The sequence below is a fragment of the Poecilia reticulata genome, chromosome 9 (genome assembly GCF_904066995.2).
Source record: "Poecilia reticulata chromosome 9, P_reticulata-male-v2, whole genome shotgun sequence".
In the NCBI taxonomy this organism is placed as follows: domain Eukaryota; kingdom Metazoa; phylum Chordata; class Actinopteri; order Cyprinodontiformes; family Poeciliidae; genus Poecilia; species Poecilia reticulata.
Window position 1 is genome coordinate 33738638 of NC_088838.1, and position 18688 is coordinate 33757325.

The 18688-nt window shown below is 40.6% G+C and overlaps 2 protein-coding genes across 6 annotated transcripts; one reads left to right on the forward strand and one right to left on the reverse strand.

The window, feature by feature from the left end:
* Positions 1-1533: 1533 nt before the first annotated feature.
* LOC103470843 (interleukin-6 receptor subunit beta) lies at positions 1534-12148 on the forward strand. 2 transcript variants are annotated; one of them, XM_017306803.2, is made up of 14 exons: positions 1549-1723; positions 2355-2459; positions 2962-3073; positions 3826-3962; positions 5191-5250; positions 5323-5405; positions 5874-6063; positions 6455-6640; positions 7644-7742; positions 7827-7985; positions 9157-9288; positions 9602-9686; positions 10095-10176; positions 11090-12148. In XM_017306803.2, the coding sequence occupies exons 1-14, from the start codon at positions 1651-1653 to the stop codon at positions 11627-11629; spliced, it is 2043 nt and encodes a 680-aa protein (XP_017162292.2). In that variant the 5' UTR covers positions 1549-1650; the 3' UTR covers positions 11630-12148. The 2 variants fall into 2 exon arrangements, with proteins under 2 accessions (XP_017162293.2, XP_017162292.2); XM_017306804.2 differs by lacking the exon at positions 2355-2459 and having other exon boundaries at positions 1534-1723.
* Positions 11756-18195, reverse strand: nudt12 (nudix (nucleoside diphosphate linked moiety X)-type motif 12). 4 transcript variants are annotated; one of them, XM_081610986.1, is made up of 9 exons: positions 18083-18195; positions 17877-18018; positions 16910-17115; positions 15921-16230; positions 14859-15138; positions 14607-14774; positions 13465-13578; positions 13174-13373; positions 11756-12359 (listed from the first exon to the last, which is right to left on the reverse strand). In XM_081610986.1, exons 3-9 carry the CDS (start codon positions 17113-17115, stop codon positions 12249-12251), a joined length of 1389 nt encoding a protein of 462 aa, XP_081467112.1. In that variant the 5' UTR covers positions 17877-18018; positions 18083-18195; the 3' UTR covers positions 11756-12248. The 4 variants fall into 4 exon arrangements, with proteins under 4 accessions (XP_081467112.1, XP_081467110.1, XP_081467111.1 ...); XM_081610984.1 differs by lacking the exon at positions 17877-18018 and having other exon boundaries at positions 18083-18172; XM_081610985.1 differs by lacking the exon at positions 17877-18018 and having other exon boundaries at positions 18051-18172.
* Positions 18196-18688: the final 493 nt, after the last annotated feature.

Below are 18688 nucleotides of genomic sequence, written 5' to 3' on the forward strand. Positions count from 1 at the left end.
CTTCATGGGTTTTGGAGTTTTATTTCTCCTATTCAGACCCCAGGCCCAGCTGGAGTCCTGGCCTGAAGATTAGGGCGACGGCACAGAGGCTTTCCAACCGTCTGAACACCACAGGTGACCTGCAGATGCAAGGATTTGATGCTGATGAGGATAAAAGTAAAACATTTTGGCGACTGCAAAACAAAAGAAAAACAAACTGAAGCTGCTTTTTCTGTTGTTTGCTTCACATGAAAACCAAAGTGCTGATTTAAAGCACGTTGCTTTAAATCTAAGAACCTTAAATAAAGATTCTTATGGTTTAACTAAAACTAATATAATAACAAAAACTGAAACTGATAAAATATTTTTGTTAACTGAATAAAAACGGTAATTAACGGGAGAAAACTTTAACTAACTGGGACCATATATGTGTGTTTATATAATCTTTTGTTTTTGTGTTTATAAATTTATTAGCTTTTCCATTTGATGTGAAATTTATTTTTTTTATTTACATTTTTTATCCACACACAAGCAGTTTCCGTCAGCCGTCTGCAAATTTGACCTTTTTGAATCTGCACCTAAAAACGAACCAGTTTGAAAAAAACGAACTGCTGTAACTAATAAAAACTACATTAAAACTAAACATTTAATAAGTAAAAACTAACACGCTCTTAAAAACAAATTCAAACTGTAGGGAGAAAATGAAAAACCTAAAGCTGTCATAACCCGCGTGTGAATACTTTTGTCTTTAAATGTCTGAGTTTATAAACCGTGAGATGAACGGATGACGACGGAAACCCAAAAGATTCTGGTTTAAATGTGACAAAATAAAATGACTTCCTCAAAAATAAACGTGTGATTCGTGAAGGATTCGTCTTAAAATTAAACAAATGATGGACGAGACTGAACATCCTCTTTGTTAGAACAGTCTTCAGTCAGAGGCTTCGTCGTGGCCACTGTGATACAGACTGCTACAGGAGATCTTTACTTCCTGCAGCCAACAGCAACGACTGCTGGAAGAAAACTGGATGATATGAGTTGCATTTAATTTTTGGAATTAATTGTGGAAAAAGTCATGAAATTATAATCTTATGAATGTATTCTCATTATTTAATGACTCAAACATTTTAAACTTTATGAATAAATATTATTTTACTTGTGAAAATAGTCATAAAATTATATTGTTACGACTTAATTCTCAAAAATAAATGTTTTTTTCTTATAATTCTTACTTTTGTTTGTGTTAACATCCAAAAATGAATTTGGTTTTTATCTCTACTGAGTTAAAAAAACTATGGAGAGCCATTTCAGCCAAAATTAAATAAATAAATGGGTGAAATAAACAAAAAGTGAGTAAAATAAATTAAGAAAATGAGTGAAATAAATAAAAAATTTGTTAAATAATTTAGTTTTTTCATTAACCCAATCTTTCATTTATTTATTTTTCAAATCAGCAATTTCTCAATTTCCAGTTTTTTCTACATTGATGATGATGATGATGATGATGATGATGATGGTGATGGTGAGGAAGTGAGCGTGACGCCCTGAACGGAGTCACTTCCTGCTCGGCCTCAGAGGTTCAGAGGTTCAGAGGTGAGTCCTTCAGGTTCAGGGCTGCAGCAGCTGGACGTCTCCAGATGTTTCTCCTCCTGCTGGTTCTGTTCGGCTGAAATGGACCGCTGCTCTCTGGAGCGGCTCTTCCTCATCTGGACTCTGATGATTCGCCTCGGTGGATTCTGCCTCGGTGAGTTTGACTCGAAGCTCCACCGTGGAGGAAAAAAACATCCACAGCAGATCCAGCTTTTGTTCAACTTTTATTTTTCTGAGCGGTTTTCGTTTTTCAGAAACATTTTCCACATCCGATCGATCGGGTAATCTTGTTTTTTTATCGATCCGCTCAAAGTTCAGCCAGATGTGAGTCCCACCAGCCTGCAACCCAAAACTCATTTCATTAAATTCACATCAGTTTGACGCTAAAAACCGATTTATTACAAATTCAGCTCATTTTTAAAAGTTTACACTCATTTAGTCTATTTTTTAAAATTGTGATTCACATTTTAGCTCATTGAAGTTTATTTAAAGTACTTCTACTATTTTATTTATAAAGTACTTTAAAACAACAAGAGCTGCAACAAAGTTTGTTTTTATTTTTGCTTCTGTTGCTTTTTAATCTTATTGACAGAAAAACTGGTACATTTTTTAAATTATTTTTTTTTCTTCAAATTGTTTTTCTTTATTCTAGAACCAAAAAAAACGTAGAGATAAAATGTAGATTCTTTAAAAAATAATTAAAAAGTAAATATTTCTTTAAAAAATAAGTTGCTTATATTAAATTCCAGCAGTTTAAAGGAGCAGTTTGTGTTTTTCTGTGGTAGAAATAACGGTGAGACACTCTGAGCTGAAACCATGTGAGGGAAACGACCGGATCTGCGTCACCGACCTGAGAGATTGCAAACCTCCACCGCCTTCACCTTCCCAGAGTGAGAGACGTTCATGTGACGTAGACAACAACCAACTGGCCTGTTGGAGCCAATAGAAACCTTCAGCTGCAGTTCCGCCGTTCAGCCCGCAGAGGGCAGCACTGGTTTCAGGCTGAATGTTGCAGAATTAAACACATCAACACAAAAATATCACAATTTGCTAAAAGGTATCAGACAAACTGAATTTAGCAGATAAACTGTCTAAATTCTGAACCAATTTAGACCCAAAAAGGATAAACATTAGAATATTTCAATTTAAACTGACATGGGTTTTATTCTAGTTTGCTGAATATGACAGTAACTGGTGGATGATGGGAAGTTTCCACGTTTTTTGCTTCTCGATGATAATCTTTGAGCACAATCAGTAAATGCGCAGGCAGGAAGTAAAGTCTCAGAGCAGCTAGCTGGTGCTAAAGGTGACATTTTGTCTAGTAAACCAAACGGAGACGGTTGAAAGTGTCGGTGTTGAAGTTGACTGGAGGTTTTTGATTCTCCTCCTCAGAGATGCTGAACATGTCCTGTAACTACCAGCAGACTGCAGACGGAGTCCGATCTGTGAGCTGCAGCTGGATCCGGCTGCAGGCTGAGAGTCGGGCCTCGCTCGTCTTCACCAGGTGAACCGGCTCTGGTTCTGCACCACGGCGGGTCCGGGAGGAAAAGACGAGAACATTTACACACTTAGACATTCCGAGATTCATCTCAGACAGTTTCCAGAAAAAACAAGGAAATTTCTGAGTTTTAAAAGTAAATAAAAAATAAATAACTTCCAGGTTTTTTTTCTAAGAAATTTCTGAGATTAATCCCAAAATTTTAACGTTTTTCTAGCAAATTTGGATTTTTCAAAATCAGAAATGTCCTAGTTGTTTTTTTGTTTTGTTTTTTTTTCCAAGAAAATTTCTGAGAATCTCAAAATTTCTTCTTGCAAATTTTCCACTTCTGAAGATCAGACATTTCCTCATTTTCCTAAAAATTTCTGAGATTAATTTCAAAGTTTTTCTGGTTTGTTAGAGTTTGTTAGTTTGTTAGAAATTTCCTTATTTTTTATATCTGAAACTTGGAAATTTCCTTGTTTTTTCTGAATAATTTCTGAGTTTAATCTAAAAACATTTTCAAAAATTCTAGTAAATTTTCAACTTCAAAGCTCAGAAATTTTCTTGTTTTTCTAGAAAATTTCTGAGAATAATCTCAACATTCCTGAGATTTTTGTTTTTGCAAAATTTTGCCTTTTGAAACTCAGAAATTTCCTTTTGTTTTCTAGAAAATGTTTGCGATTAATCTAAAATTTGTGATTATTTTAGCAGAAATGTGCTCCTTTTTCATCCACAGCGCCTCTAACGCGCCGTCGTCTTTGTGTCTCGTTCCTCAGCGGGTCAAAAGTCCTTTCCTGTCCTGGGATCTTCAGCCCTGTCATCGCCTACGGTTCTCTCCGTGTGACGGCCCGGATACGGAGCTACCTGACCGGGACAGACGAATGGTCTCAGCCTCAGTTCCTGAAGGATGCAGGTGAAAACTTTTCCTCTGAAAATTGTCTACTGAAGACTATTTTCTTTCCCCAGGTAGGAGTTCAGGTACTCAATTAATCAATCAATCAATCAATCAATTAATTGCATGATAAATTAAAATGAGCTCATTCATTTCCATTTTAATTATTATTATTTTGTTTTGTGCATATTTTAGATATTTTACTGCATGTTGTAATCTTGTGTGCACACGTCACACCCCGGTTTGCACATGTTTATGTTTTGTTTGCGTAATCGTTTGTTTTCTACGGAGGTCGAATGATGTAAACTCCAAAAGCACTAAAAACAAATGCAACATAAATTTATTTTGCTGAAAATGGAAGTAATGAAGGAAAATGCAGCAAACGGCAAAAATGTTGCAAACTCGCTCCACGAACCAGAAGTCCTCCAGGCCACTAGGGGGAGTCTGGAGGATGAACTATAACCTACATAAATATGCTGCTGTTCTAAAATATTCTAATTCCTTCCTCCAATTTTCTTCTTGACATCCCTGTAAATCACAACAATCTTTACTTCATTATCTAGTCCGGTATGATTTGGTGATCGACTCCCCCTGGTGGTCTGGAGGACTTTTGTCTTGTGAATTTGCTGCATTTTATAACTTTGTTTTCCTGTTTGCAGCATTTCCTCTTTTGCTTCTGTTTCCTGTGGTTGGAGCATTTTTCTGTTGCCTTAGTTTTTTTTGTGTGTTTTGGAGTTTACATCATTCATGCGTTTGGACTTGTTGGCCACCGTAGTTTTGCACCTATATTACATGTCTAGTTTTGAGATTTGCAGATATCTTATCTACAAATCTCATCTTGTGAAAATGTATTATTTTTCCATTCCACACTTTGTTTTGAGCACATTTTCTGTATTTAGCTGCATCAGTAACTTCCTCTTGTGCAAGTCCACATCCCGTCTACGTGTCACTGCGTCGTGTGCAGATGTTACTATACGATGCGTTCGTGTTATCAGAGTGGGAATATGCTCTTATCTCATTTTAAACCTGCTGTTTCCACAATGTGGTTTGCATGTGCATTTGTTTTGTGTTGAAGAGGACATATCTTGTTTTTACACAAGTAAACCTTAGGTGTTTAATTTCCTTTTGTGTGGATTTTAAACATTTACTGGTGCACACATTATTAAATGTTGAAGTGCAGTTTGGCTGTGTTGTTTCTGCTCCTGATAAAGTCGACTGACTGATGAAAACATGTATTTGGTCTCTGCAGTCAAAACGTCCCGGCCTGATTCAGCTCTCAGAGACACGACCGAACGAAGCCTGGACAGAGGTGCAAACTGTTCTTTCATATTAATTAACTGAAATGATGGGTTAGCATCATTTTTAGCCATCATGTCTTCAGTTCCCTCCAGGCCTGCAGAGTTGTGTTACAGCGTGGAGAAAACAGGCGATGATGAGTCTCTCCTCCTTCATCTCATCTGGATGGTAAAACATGTCGAAACATTTCATGCTGTTGGAAAAGAACCAGATGCTGAACATATGAAATGTATACGGAAATATTTATTTGATAGGAGCTAAATGTGCTAAAAGCATGAAATGAAAAAATTTGCTCCGCTTTTAGCTAATATCAGGCAAAGTATTTACATTATTAAATTTACCTTTTCGTTATTTTACAGTTTCAAATTTACTTTTTTTTTTTTTTTAACAAATTTTAAGGCCGTAATTTTGCTCCATTCAAATTTTAAACACATTTCTTGATCACAGTTCAGCTTCAGACTATTTTTTAAAACTTCAGTTAAATTTTTTTAAACGCATTTTATGGCCCTAATTTAGCTCCATACTGCTCCACCATGCAACCCACTTCATAAAGTGTTGATTAATAATTCAAGAAGTAACAAAAACATTGTAGTCGTGTGGAAGAATCTTCTGTTCTGTGCTTTCTCTTCATTTCAGGGTTCTGATCCAGGTCGGGTTCTCGGGTATCAGGTCCGCATCGACCCAAACGAACACGTTCAAAACGTCACTGAGACGACTTTCCTCCTGGTGGTGAAGGAGGGGAACTACAGCGCCACGGTTCGAGCCTTCAACGCAGCCGGTTTCGGACCCGCAACCCGACTTCAGATGGACACACAGGATCAGAACCGTGAGTTTCACAGCTTGACTGATCAGAAGATTCAGTTCATCGCAAATCAAACACCGGAAACTTTTCTTCTCTCTCACCAAAACAGGAAAGTTGACCTTCATCTTTTAAAGTGTCTCATTTTAATGTCTGTTGCTTCAGTTTTACAACATCCTGAGTGAGTTTGAGTTTCTTATCGGAGGAGAAACTGAGAATTCACAGAGGAAGTGGCCAGATGTTGGATAAAACTACTTCCTGTCACATCACAGCTGCTGCCTGATCAGATGGGTTGGGTTAAATTATAAAAACTGAACAAAGTTCAAACGTGCTGATGGATACTTTAAAATGAGAAGATTTGTTCATTAGTGGGTTCTCTAACCGTTTCATTTTCCGTGAAACTTTCTTCCTCGTGCAGCTCGGCTCTCTGTGAGGAACCTGTGGATTTCCAGGGGTCGTCCTGAAAACGAAGAGCTGCGAGTCCGGTGGACGACCCCCACCATGCCGCCTGGCGGCCATGTTGCTGTTCAGTGGCGCTCAGAGAACTCGTCCAGCAGCCGATGGGTCAGAGTCAACGGTTCCAGTTCCTCTGCTATCATCACAGGTCACCTGACATGTTTAAAGTTCAAAATTATAAAAAATATGATCTATTCAGGTGTTTCTAATCCTGGAGATGTTCTTCAGGTGGTAGAAGGCCGACTTTGTAACTGTCTTTATGTGTCTCTGAAGGTTCAGAGTTCAGCCTGATCTCTGGTTTCCAGCAGTAACAACTGAAGCTGTGCCTGAAACTAGATCTATAACTCTAGATCTATAACAAAGATAACTTCAGTTTTGTTTCTGTCTGGAAAACGTTTTGGCTCATCCACACATTGATCTGTACTAAGCATCTGTTCAGTGATTGGATGGTTCAAAGGTCACCTGGTGACATTGGAAATACTGCCAAACTGCTGATGTCGTTTCCTGTTTTATCCAGTTTTCACTCCATGCCGTATTTTTCAGTCTTTAAGTAGTTATGAGGCTCGTTAGCGAAACCTGGAACTGCTGCTGTGCAAGTTACTCAACAGGTTGTTGCTAGGTAACCAAAGAGCGAGTGAGTTGCTAGGTAACCAAAGAGCGAGTGAGTTGCTAGGTAACCAAAGAGCGAGAGAGTTGCTAGGTAACCAAAGAGCGAGAGAGTTGCTAGGTAACCAAAGAGCGAGAGAGTTGCTAGGTAACCAAAGAGCGAGTGAGTTGCTAGGTAACCAAAGAGTGAGAGAGTTAGTTTATGCCACCAAATTTTGCTTTGCTAGCTGCGAGTCTTTCCTCTGCCTAAACATCCCACAATGCCGTGCGGTTCTGGATCAGAGTTCAGTGAATATTCTATATATTGAATGTGGAATACTGTATGAATGCGTTATCTACTGATATTGATAATACATCTATCATGAAACACATTATTTTCCAGCCCTAATTTCCTGTAATATTTTTTAAAAATTAATTTGCTGAATTTACTTAAAGTTACCAAAGCAACACAAGTGTTTGAGCTGCAGCTGCTTCTTCAAATCTCCTTGGAAACCTTTGTACTTGTGTGTTGGTTGTTTCTGTTTTGACCCTGTTTGTGTCTCCAGGTGTTGACCCTGGTGAGTCGTACCTGGTCAGTGTGTTCCCCGTCTATAACCAGCAGTGTGGACCTCCTCGGTCTCTACCCGCCAGTCTGCAATATGGAGGTAACCATGGCGACCGCTGCTTTTAACGAAGAGGATGTAGAGAACTATGACCTCTGGGTGATTTTCTTCTGCGGTTTCTCTCAGCCCTGATGGAGGTCGTCAGTCTGGAGGTCGTCAGCGTCACTAAAACCACGGTGACCATCGAGTGGGCGTGGCAGCGGCGGCAGCCGGAGCAAACGGAGACTAGACCGATCAGAGTGGGCCGATACCGAGCGATGCTGAGGAGAGACGCCGACCAACAAAGTCTGTTTTCACCTGAAGTTATGCGTAGTTTTAATCGTAATGTAGATCAAAACCACAATGAGCCACAATGACAAAGCAGAGCTCTTTAATATTTATACATAACAACAAATAAAGTATAGAGAAGAATGCAACACTTACATGAACAACAACTAGGGGTGTTAGTTAAACTAATACATGCGAAACTTCACAGCCATAGATTGTTTTGACAGCCCCATGTTGGTGTAGCGCTTAGCAATAGCGTCTGCTAAATGCTATGTTGGTGTAGCGCTTAGCAATAGCGTCTGCTAAATGCTATGTTGGTGTAGCGCTTAGAAATAGCGTCTGCTAAATGCTATGTTGGTGTAGCGTTTAGCAATAGCGTCTGCTAAATGCTATGTTGGTATAGCGCTTAGCAATAGCGTCTGCTAAATGCTATGTTGGTGTAGCGCTTAGCAATAGCGTCTGCTAAATGCTATGTTGGTATAGCGCTTAGCAATAGCGTCTGCTAAATGCTATGTTAGTATAGCGCGTAGCAATAGCGTCTGCTAAATGCTATGTTAGTATAGCGCTTAGCAATAGCGTCTGCTAAATGCTATGTTAGTATAGCGCTTAGCAATAGCGTCTGCTAAATGCTATGTTAGTATAGCGCTTAGCAATAGCGTCTGCTAAATGCTATGTTGGTGTAGCGCTTAGCAATAGCGTCTGCTAAATGCTATGTTGGTATAGCGCTTAGCAATAGCGTCTGCTAAATGCTATGTTAGTATAGCGCGTAGCAATAGCGTCTGCTAAATGCTATGTTAGTATAGCGCTTAGCAATAGCGTCTGCTAAATGCTATGTTAGTATAGCGCTTAGCAATAGCGTCTGCTAAATGCTATGTTAGTATAGCGCTTAGCAATAGCGTCTGCTAAATGCTATGTTTGTGTAGTGCTTAGCAATAGCGTCTGCTAAATGCTATGTTGGTATAGCGCTTAGCAATAGCGTCTGCTAAATGCTATGTTGGTATAGCGCTTTAGACTTAGCATAGCTAATGTTTATGATTAGTGCTTTTGGGTTAGCACAGCTACATTTTTAGGTAGAGGTGCCCACCACTGTTAATTAGCTTCACCTAAATTAGCTTAATCATCCAGGAAATAAAAAGAAATGTTTGTTTGTTCAGCCTGTGAACAGCCGTCAGGTCTCTGTGTTTTCCAGATCTGTCTTTGTGGCCGGACCGGCAGCAGCAGCAGCACACCTTCTCCAACCTGACTCCCAGCACTGAGTATTCTGTGCTCCTATTGGCTGACGATCTTTCCTTAAGAATCATCCCCGTGGCCACGCTTTATGGTGAGATGTTCAGCCTCGAAACTCAAATGAAAGAGACACCTGCTGGTTGTTTTTAGTCGTGTGAAATTAAAAAGCAACGAGTTGATCTGAGCAGTGAAGACCTCCTGGTTGGTTGGAGTTTGGACTGTTTATGGTGACTGTTTTTAGATGAGGGAAATCCGACATTCCTCATTGGCTCGATCTTCATGCACCACCTGCTGGTCACAGCCTGGTACTGCAGCAACATGAAACCAGATCTGCCAAACTAAACCAGCATCTCAGAGGATGAAGCTGTTGGAGCCGATTTGATGTTCTGGGATTCTCTCTTCCTCAGATGAAGTTCCAGCGGTTGCCACGGTGACTCCTCTGCTGCTCCTGGTCGTCACGGTGATGATCATCTCCGTCCTCTCCAGAACTCTGTGAGTCACTGGAGACGAACGTGAAATCTGATAATACTGCTCCGTCCGTCCGTCTGTTGTTTCTGTTCAACAGGCTGAAATGCAGGTTATATGTTATATTAACATTTATTTATACGTTTCTAAAATGAAAACAAATTTAAAAGTTTCTTCTTACTGAACAGTCTTTGATTCTGTTTATTAGTTTCAGGCGTTTCTGAGCCACAGAAACTTGAAGCTCCTCAGTGAACTTTGGTTTGTTATTTTTCACTTTACTGAGAAAAGGAAGTTCAGATGTGAAGGTGACAAGATAATTCAGCTTTCCTCAGGATTTCCTGTCACTTCGGCTCTTAAAGGACATTTTGCTTGTAGAGATCGTGCCTTCATGTGTGTATATTTGTGATTCTGAGCATAAATGGCCTTTCTGTGCAGATGCAAGTCGTACTTCTTCCCGACGATCTCCAGCCCTAGAAAAAGCACAGCAGGCCAGTGGCTGCTGAACCCCAACCTGAAGGTGATCTGACTTTTATTTCGTTTTTGTTTGGGGAGGAGTTCTTCCTCCAATAATAGATTTTACAATCCAAAATATATGCAGTAAAAAATGAACAAATTAACTGGATTCTGCAAACAACTAGAGCAAAAGTAATAATAAAATGGTGTTTGGGGGCAACATGGACACTTGGCCACGCCCCTCTGTATCTTTGCTCCGCCCACTTTGGCAGAATTTTAATCTGAGTTAGTTTGGGGGCGGAGCTACACTTTGTGGTACGACTGAAGGAATAAAATAATACAGCAATAAACTTCACAGCTTTTGACTTCACTCTGTTAAAGCAACAGAAAAGCCAATAACAACGCAACTGATGGGTATTTTTCTCCAACCTTCATAAAAGAAACACAGACAACGTATATGAATTTTATGACCAAGCTTTTGCAAAAGGAGAGACTCAGCAAGCTGCTCCTCCAAGCCGTTCACTGAGCGTCTGAAGACCTTTGGTTACAGCTTGTCTTTTGTTATCAAGCAGAAACAGGGAGGATAGGTAAAGAAGACAGCAGAGATAAATTATTACTGCACACAGGCAGTTTCTAAGGTAGGGAGTATTCCGGTTGATCAGGAGGCACCTGTGGAAACGTAATTTAAGGTCTGGGAAACACAGTTAACTGTTTCACATGAAGACAAACAAGCTGATGGGACCTCCAGGTCAGTTTATACAAGAGAACACTTTAAACTGAACATTAGACTGAATATGAACTAAAGTAATAAAATGATAATACCAAAAAATCTCTAACAGCAACATCCAAGCAACTAGAAACGTAAAGGTTCTAGTTGCAAGGTTACCTTAATGTAAGGTTAAAGCAAATGAGAAGTTTTTAAACATTTAAAAATCAGCCAAACTGGAGGAGCCAAACGTCTTTGTTGTTTTTCTCAGAAATGTCCGGAGAGGAACTTCCTGGACGTGGCCGACTTCCAGGTGACGGACATTTTAGGGGAGAAGCATCTGATCCTGGTCCGTCCAAACGACCTGCGTCCACCAGGTCTGCATAAGGACAAGTCTCTGCCACCAATCAGCAGCCTCTCAGTCAAACTGGACACTGTGGAGGTTACTGGTACCAAACCAATCACAGGACACGACGTTCGGCCAATCACAGAGCAGCAGCTGCTCTCTCTTCACTCAGTTTTTACGTCGGAGATCGGAGGAACCGAAGTTCCTCTGCTGCAGGAACAGGAAGAGAGCGAGGAAGACGTTTATCCACCCCATCATCATCATCATCATCATCATCATCATCATCATCATCATCATCAGGAGTTCACGTTTCGGTTTCCAGAACTCCTGACGGACTTCCTGGAACAACCGGAACCAGTGACTGGACCGCTCGAACCGGTCCCTGAGGTGGAGTATCTAACAAACGGCTGCTTCAGAGCAGAACCAGCAGCTGGATCAGAACCAGCAGCGACAGTCCCGCATTAACTCAGAGGTGGAACACTGACCCCTGGTGGTTGAAAAATCCACGACGACGCAAACAGAAAACGGTTTTAATGAACCGTCGTTATAAAGATAAAAACATCTGAAATGACACCTTATGAAAGAAATGTATTCATTTAAGATCTTTTATTTGTTTTAGAGATCAAACATGTGCAGCACTGGTTTAAATTTGATGCAGGAAAAATGAATCAGAAAAAAGTTTGACATTAATAAAAACAGTTTTATGAAACAAAAGGACTTAAAATATTCAATCTTTTTCTTTTAACTGTTGCTTCTACCCAGCTGCGTTAGTCAAGGTAAGTCAGGGAATTTATTAAACATTTTTTCAAAACTTTTTAAGGTTTACTTCCCTGGAAAAATTACTTTTCTTTGCTGATGACAATAATCTGTTTCTCTCCAATCTCCAAAAAGCTAAGCTAGCAGATTTCTTCTTCTGTGGTTTCCGTTTGCTTTATGTAAATGTTTGTTTCTCTTCGTGAACCAGGAAATAAAAAGTAAAACCTGTGTGGAGGTCAGTGTATAGTCCAGCAGTTGATGCGTTTCATTTAAAATCAGATGTTTGAACGTTCGTTTCAGCAGCAGGTCGTCTCCTGGACGTTTCGTGTCAGAGGTTAGAGTTCATGCAGATCCAGTGCCTGACCAGCTGATGGGCGATTGTCTGTCTGGGAGGGACGACGAACACCGAGCGGTCTCCCCTGAATAAGGAATCGATCAACTGGAAACAGAAGGTGAAAACTCAACGTTGTGAGCGAGAAAAACCTGCAGAGAGTCGGAACCTTCTGTCTGGTTCTGGTTTCAGAGGAGGAAGATGAGCTGAACTGGACCTGCTGAGACTGAAGCTAATCTGAGGGCAACGATCCAAAAAGCACCAACAAAAAGCCATGAACTGGTAGGCGGGGCTAGGTCCAGCCAGGTGTTTACAGCTGAGTGGTTGCCATGGAGATTAAAGGATTTCTCAGACAGAGTCAAAGCAACACTCCATGTTTGTTTCTGATGAGGGAAAAAATTTATAACAAGATGGAAAGATGGAACAGGTTGACTTTACAGGATACTGGCCCTTTAAAAATGAGTAAAACTGGTAATTAATAAATCCATTTCAGAAAAAACCAAAACAAACTCAATCATTTCCTTTTGTCTGATTTATCATTTTTCTTTCTTTCCTACCAAAAACTGGATGGCAAAAGTCTTCGGTCTGTTTTTGGTCTCAACTCAACGTTTTTTTTTTAAAGGACGATTTTGTTTTCATAATTCTCTTTATTTGCTTTTTCTGTTGTTTTGTTTGGACATATTTTTATTTATTTATGTCGAACAGACAGAAAAGACAATCAAGAAAAAAAACAAACAAAAATAAAACAGAACGAAACAAACGTAAGAAATAAAAATGTAAAACGGTTCCAGTGTGAAATGTTCATCAGAATTAAAGTTTATTGAACTTATTACAACGTCTGGGACAATTTATCATCCAGTGAAATCTGTGACGGGCCTAAAAGAAACGTCTCTTAATGCCGTCGGGATTGTTTGTTGCTGACCTGTTGCCGTGGAAACCACCGCGCCTCCTCGATCTCGTTCCCGTCCACCTTGATGTCGGTGGACACGGCGGCGGCGAGGCAGCCGACCATCAGGTTGGAGGGCATGGGCCACGGCTGGCAGGAGACGTACTGGACCGGGCCCACCTTCACGCCGCTCTCCTCCTCCGTCTCCCTCCTCACCGCCTCCTCCAGCGTCTCCCCTGCAGCCATGGAGACGCGCTCAGACCTCAGGGTGTGTGTGTGTGTGTGTGTGTGTGTGTGTGTGTGTGTGTGTGTGTGCTGCCGGCTCACCAGGCTCCACGAATCCGGCGAGGCAGGAAAACATCCCGACGGGGAAAACCTTCTTCCTGCCCAGCAGACACTGGTTTCCGTCCGGGTGGATCACCAGCATGATGACCACTGGGTCTGAAACGGGTTTACAACGTTCACGTCTGATCAGACGTAAAGTTACTTATTTAAGCTGTATAACATCATATTTTACACTGTGTTCAGTGTTTACCTGGAAATTTCACATGTTGTCAGTAGATTAACATTTTAAAGCAGGAGAATTTTACAGGTGTTTTCATTGACGATCAGATAAATGATCCAGTTCTGATTGTTGGTGTTCAAGCGCTCCCTCTAGTGGTGAATAAGTGAACGTCAGTTCACCCAATCAGACTTCATGCTGGTATTATTTTGACTTTGTTTTACTTTCTTCTCATATTTTTATGACTTTGTCATATTACCACTTTACTTTTGTATTATTTTGTCTTTACAGTAGTTTTATTACTTTATTCTCATATTACAACCATTGTTGCATGACTATTCTTATATTATTACAATTTTTTTCTTGCATTATCTCACTTGCTTATGGAGCTCCACAGGGATGTGTTCATGCTCTGTTTAGTTTGAACATTAACTTTAATCACTCACTGTTAAAGTGACAGCATCACGGAAAATCACATTTATGATTTTCCATCACTTTATAATGTTATTCCCTCATCAAAATCTTGATTCTTTCATGAATGTTTGAGAAATACTTTCGTCTCCATGCCAACCACTCAGCTGTGCAAAACACCTGTGTGAACCTAGCCCCGCCTTCGAGGCGCAGCTCCTCCTCCACTCAGCTCCTTCAGACTAGCCAGTAGCAATTAGCAAACAGCTGCTGAGCTCATTGTAGGAGCTGCTTTTCAGAGCAACGCTGGTGAAGACATTAAAGGGTTAATAGAGGAGCCATGTTGGGATGACTTCCTGAAGGCGGAGTTTTTAAAGAGACAGAGGCCCAATTTCAAGGTGTTAAATTATAAACTCAAATTTCTTTTAAATCATCTTTGATCCATTTCAAATGTTTACAATAACTAAGAACTTCTCCTTTTCGGCGCTGGTCTTTTATCTTCTTTGACTGAACTTCCTGCTGATGTTGGTGTTTGAGCAGCAGAGCGGCAGATCCGTACCGACTCTTGGGTAGCACGTGTTGTGGACGCCCTGCAGGCTGCGGCACCCAGAGTTCAGACAGCTCCGCTTGTAGCCGCCCTCCTCCATCTTGGTGGCGCCGCCACACGTCGGGCAGAAGCTGTAGCGGCTGTGCCAGGCCAGCACCGACCGGGCCTGCGCCACGACGCCTGGAGCCGCACGGAGGGAAGCATCACCGCTCAGGAAGAATCGGCAGGAAAACCAGGAAGAAGAAGAAGAAGAAAGTTCCTCACCTGCCTCTTCCTCGCTCAGCTTCAGCAGGTCTCTGTTGGGACTCCTGGGGAATGAACAGTTCTTTTCCCTGCAGCGCTCCAGGAGGGCAGCAGCGTCTTCGTCCGTGTTGATGGCGAACCAAACCGGAGGCTCAGAGAGACTCTCTGTTTTCTCGGAGGAGGAGGAAGAGGACGGGTTCTTCGTCTTCTCCATTCCGAGGAAGATCGTCACGGTTGAAGGTTTCAGCAGGAGATCCTTCACTTCCTCATACCTGAAGCGGCACAGCTTCATGTCCGTCTGCTGCAGGTAAAAAAGGTCAAATAAATGACTGAGATGAATCTGAACATGTTGGGTTCAGATTTCTGACCTGAACTCAACAGATTTGTCCAACCAGCTGATTTAAATGCTAATTAAGTTGTATTTATAATTATCTGCACTAATTACCTCTGTGTTCCCTGAACAAACACTAAAACACATCAAATGTGACTAACAGAGGATGAGAAAACTAGCTTTAGCATGCTAACATCAAGCCTTGCTAGCTAGTGCTAGTAGTAGATATTTAAACTTATTTTAGTTTAAAAATCCATTTATTTGTCGTAAAGAAAGCTATGAGGAAACTGTTACATTTGAACATTTTCAACAAGTTTGAAAGCTAAAACAATTAACTGTGTCAGTGGCAGTTTAAGATCTTTTTTTTTTAAATGGTGGAACAAAACAAATACATTGTTTATTACATTAAGCTAAAAGTGCAACATCTTACTTTTTAATTTATTATTAAAATAAGACTGAAGGTAAAGTATATGTCTTTATGCTATCACAGGAATTGTTATATTTCAGCATTTTGAGCAAAATGAAAATCTATTAAAGTTTTCTTTAGCATGCTAACGTTAGCGTTAGCATGCTAAATCTACCCTTAACAATGTGTTTTAGTTGATTTCATCCGTCATAAATAGAAATCTTTGTATCTACTTGTATTACTTGGATGAACCTTTAATCCAGTATATATTTGGTCATTGTGGTGACCTTCTGCGGCGTCGTATTGACCCGATCAACCCGTCGAAGCTAACCCGTTAGCCTCGTACCGCTTCACTGCCGCCCCCCTGCTGCGTCCTGACCATGGGGCTGAGGTTGGAGAACAGGAGGTAGACGGTCTCCGAGTCGCTCTGTTTGGCCTCTAACCAGACCTTATCGGTTCTCTTCCCACTCTGCCGGTCCAGCGTCTCTCTGCTGAAGTAGTTTTCGTGCGGGTGGAGGTCGGCGCCGGGCAGGACGCCGGGCAGGACGCCGGGCAGGCCCGCGCGGCCCAGCAGGCCGGCGATGTGTCTGTGACCCCAGAACTTGGCGATGTCGTAGGCAGTCTGTGATGAACTGTTCACAGAGAACCTGTCACAGCTGGAGGACAAGAAACAGATTAGATTCAGAAGTAAACATCTGTGAAAGTTTACAGCATTTTAAACTAGAAACTGAGTTTGGCGTCTTTAGATTCGACGTCTTGACTCAGTTCTGTTCTGAACAGTGAATCATAATTAGAGATGCACTGATCAGATATTAATATCTGTATCTGTCCATTATTGGGGAAAAAATCCAGATTGGTATCGGTGATCCATACGGTCAAATCTATTCAATCTAGTTCTATACTTTGTGCTCTGAGTGACGTCATGCTTTTCTATTTATTTTATATTTAAATTTCCTAACTGAACTTTCTAAACCAACAATTTGTTGCCGTTTATTTTTACATGTTTAACCAAGTTGGTCAACTTGTTTGTTTCTTTATTTTACATTTGCTGCTAAACTCCTAATTGCTCTGACTGAAAAAATTTAAATAGTTTTAATTTGTTTTGAAGCTATTTGTGTATTTCAGTGATCTGCATTGGTGCAGAGTTATCAAATAAATGTGTAATTTAGGACATTATGTCTTTGTTTGTTAAAAAAGAAACATTTAAAGTCCTTCAGTTGTTATCGGTATCGGCTGATGCTAAACCTCAGATATCGGTATCGGGACCGGACGTGTAAGAAGTGGATCGGTGCGTCTCTAATCAGGATTATTGCAGGTGAAGGAGCAGCGCTTCACCCGAGCAGCAGCAGCTTCTCCGCCACATGGTGGTGGCCGTTACGAGCTGCTAGCATCAGCGCCGTCCAGCCGCTGTGTCCCGTCTCGTTGAGGAGTGAAGGGACGTTGGACAGGACGGTGGACACCTGGGACAGGTCTCCTCTTGCTGCAGCGTCCAGAAACTTCTCCAACATTTCCTCTTTGGCGCTCAGCTGCAAACTCGTCATCTGGAAAAACCAAATAATCTTCTGTGAGACGTAAACCAGCTGCTCTAATCTTACTAACAGCTTTATTTATCAGTTACCTTCAGTCACCGATTCGGTTTCTGTGGGATTTTGAAATGCAGATGCTTCTCAGTAAATTAGCAAATCATTTCTCAAAGCTAAATGTTCGGTTTCAAAACTGAATATTTTAACTAAACACTGAGCTCCAACTACATATTTAGTTAGCAAACTAAATATTTAACTCTAACTAAATATTTTATTAGCAGGTTAAATATTTAGCTCCACCTTTTGTGTTATGAAGCTTAAGTTTTCAAACTGAATGTCTGAAAACTTATTGCCACAACATTTAGCTTGTTAGCTAAATATTTAGCTCCCACTAAATAAAATTGACTCACTGCGGTCTTCATCGTAGACCTCAGTGTCTGTGGTGAAAGCCATAAAAATCACATTTATTTACTAAAATGTCTACAATTTAAATTTTATTTAGTTTTCATTTTTGTAAGTCGGAATCATCAGAGTTAAATAAGTATATAACTCTGTTATTTATCTATTTTTGTTTCAGTGGTACAGAAAAAAAAGGAAAATAAATAAACTTTTAATGAAGAAATAATTTGACTCGAGTCAAAAGCCGAAAGTCCTCTGTGCCTTTAAATATGTTCTCCCTCTCCTATTGGACCAGAGGGCCGTCAATCACAGCGAAGCCCCGCCCACACCCGGAACCACTTCCTGCTTCCTGGAAGTTAGAAACCTCGCATGTATTTTACCGATTCCTCTGGTTCTCCAACCCGCCTGGACACAGAACCACCGGGAGGTTTACGGCCCACCAGGACTTCAACTCCCGGAAACGACCGCCTGTAGTTTCATTTCCAGGTAGAAGATGGTCGCAACGCGGCGGCGTCTGCTCACCTTGCTGTTCGCCGCGTCCTTCTTCTGCTCACCTTGCTGTTCGCCGCGTCCTTCTTCTGCTCACCTTGCTGTTCGCCGCGTCCTTCCTCTGCTCTCCTTGGATAAACGGCGACGAGCTGCTGCGTTCAAAGGACAACACGGGAACTGTGCTGCGTTCAGGTGCTGCCTGCACTGTAGGAATTCAGAGTTTTTTCTTGTAATTTTTCTTTTTTCTTGTTTTATTTCTTTTCTTTTCTCCTCAAAGCCATGTCCTCACGTCTCCAGCTTCATAGTTTCGATGTGTTATGCATTTGATTAGTAGTTCTGTTATATTTCTCAAAGTCTTTAATTTTTTACGGCGCTTAAAATAATATTTTTGTGGTTTCCAACCGGATCTGGAACCGAACCAACTTTATTTATAAAGCGCTTTAGCGCAACCACAGCTGATACAAAGTGCTGTACAGTAAAACACAACATAATAAAATAAATAAATAAAAAAGAGGCACAATTAAGCAATTTCACTTCAGACATAAAGTATAAAAATATGCTGCCAAACTTTTCAGCCTGTTTCCTCAAAATATTCTAAAATACATATTATTTTCTTCTATTTATTTAAAAATATATGGAATACAATAATTGTATGAATTTGATAAAAAGATTAAAATATATTTTACTAAACATTATTGAATAG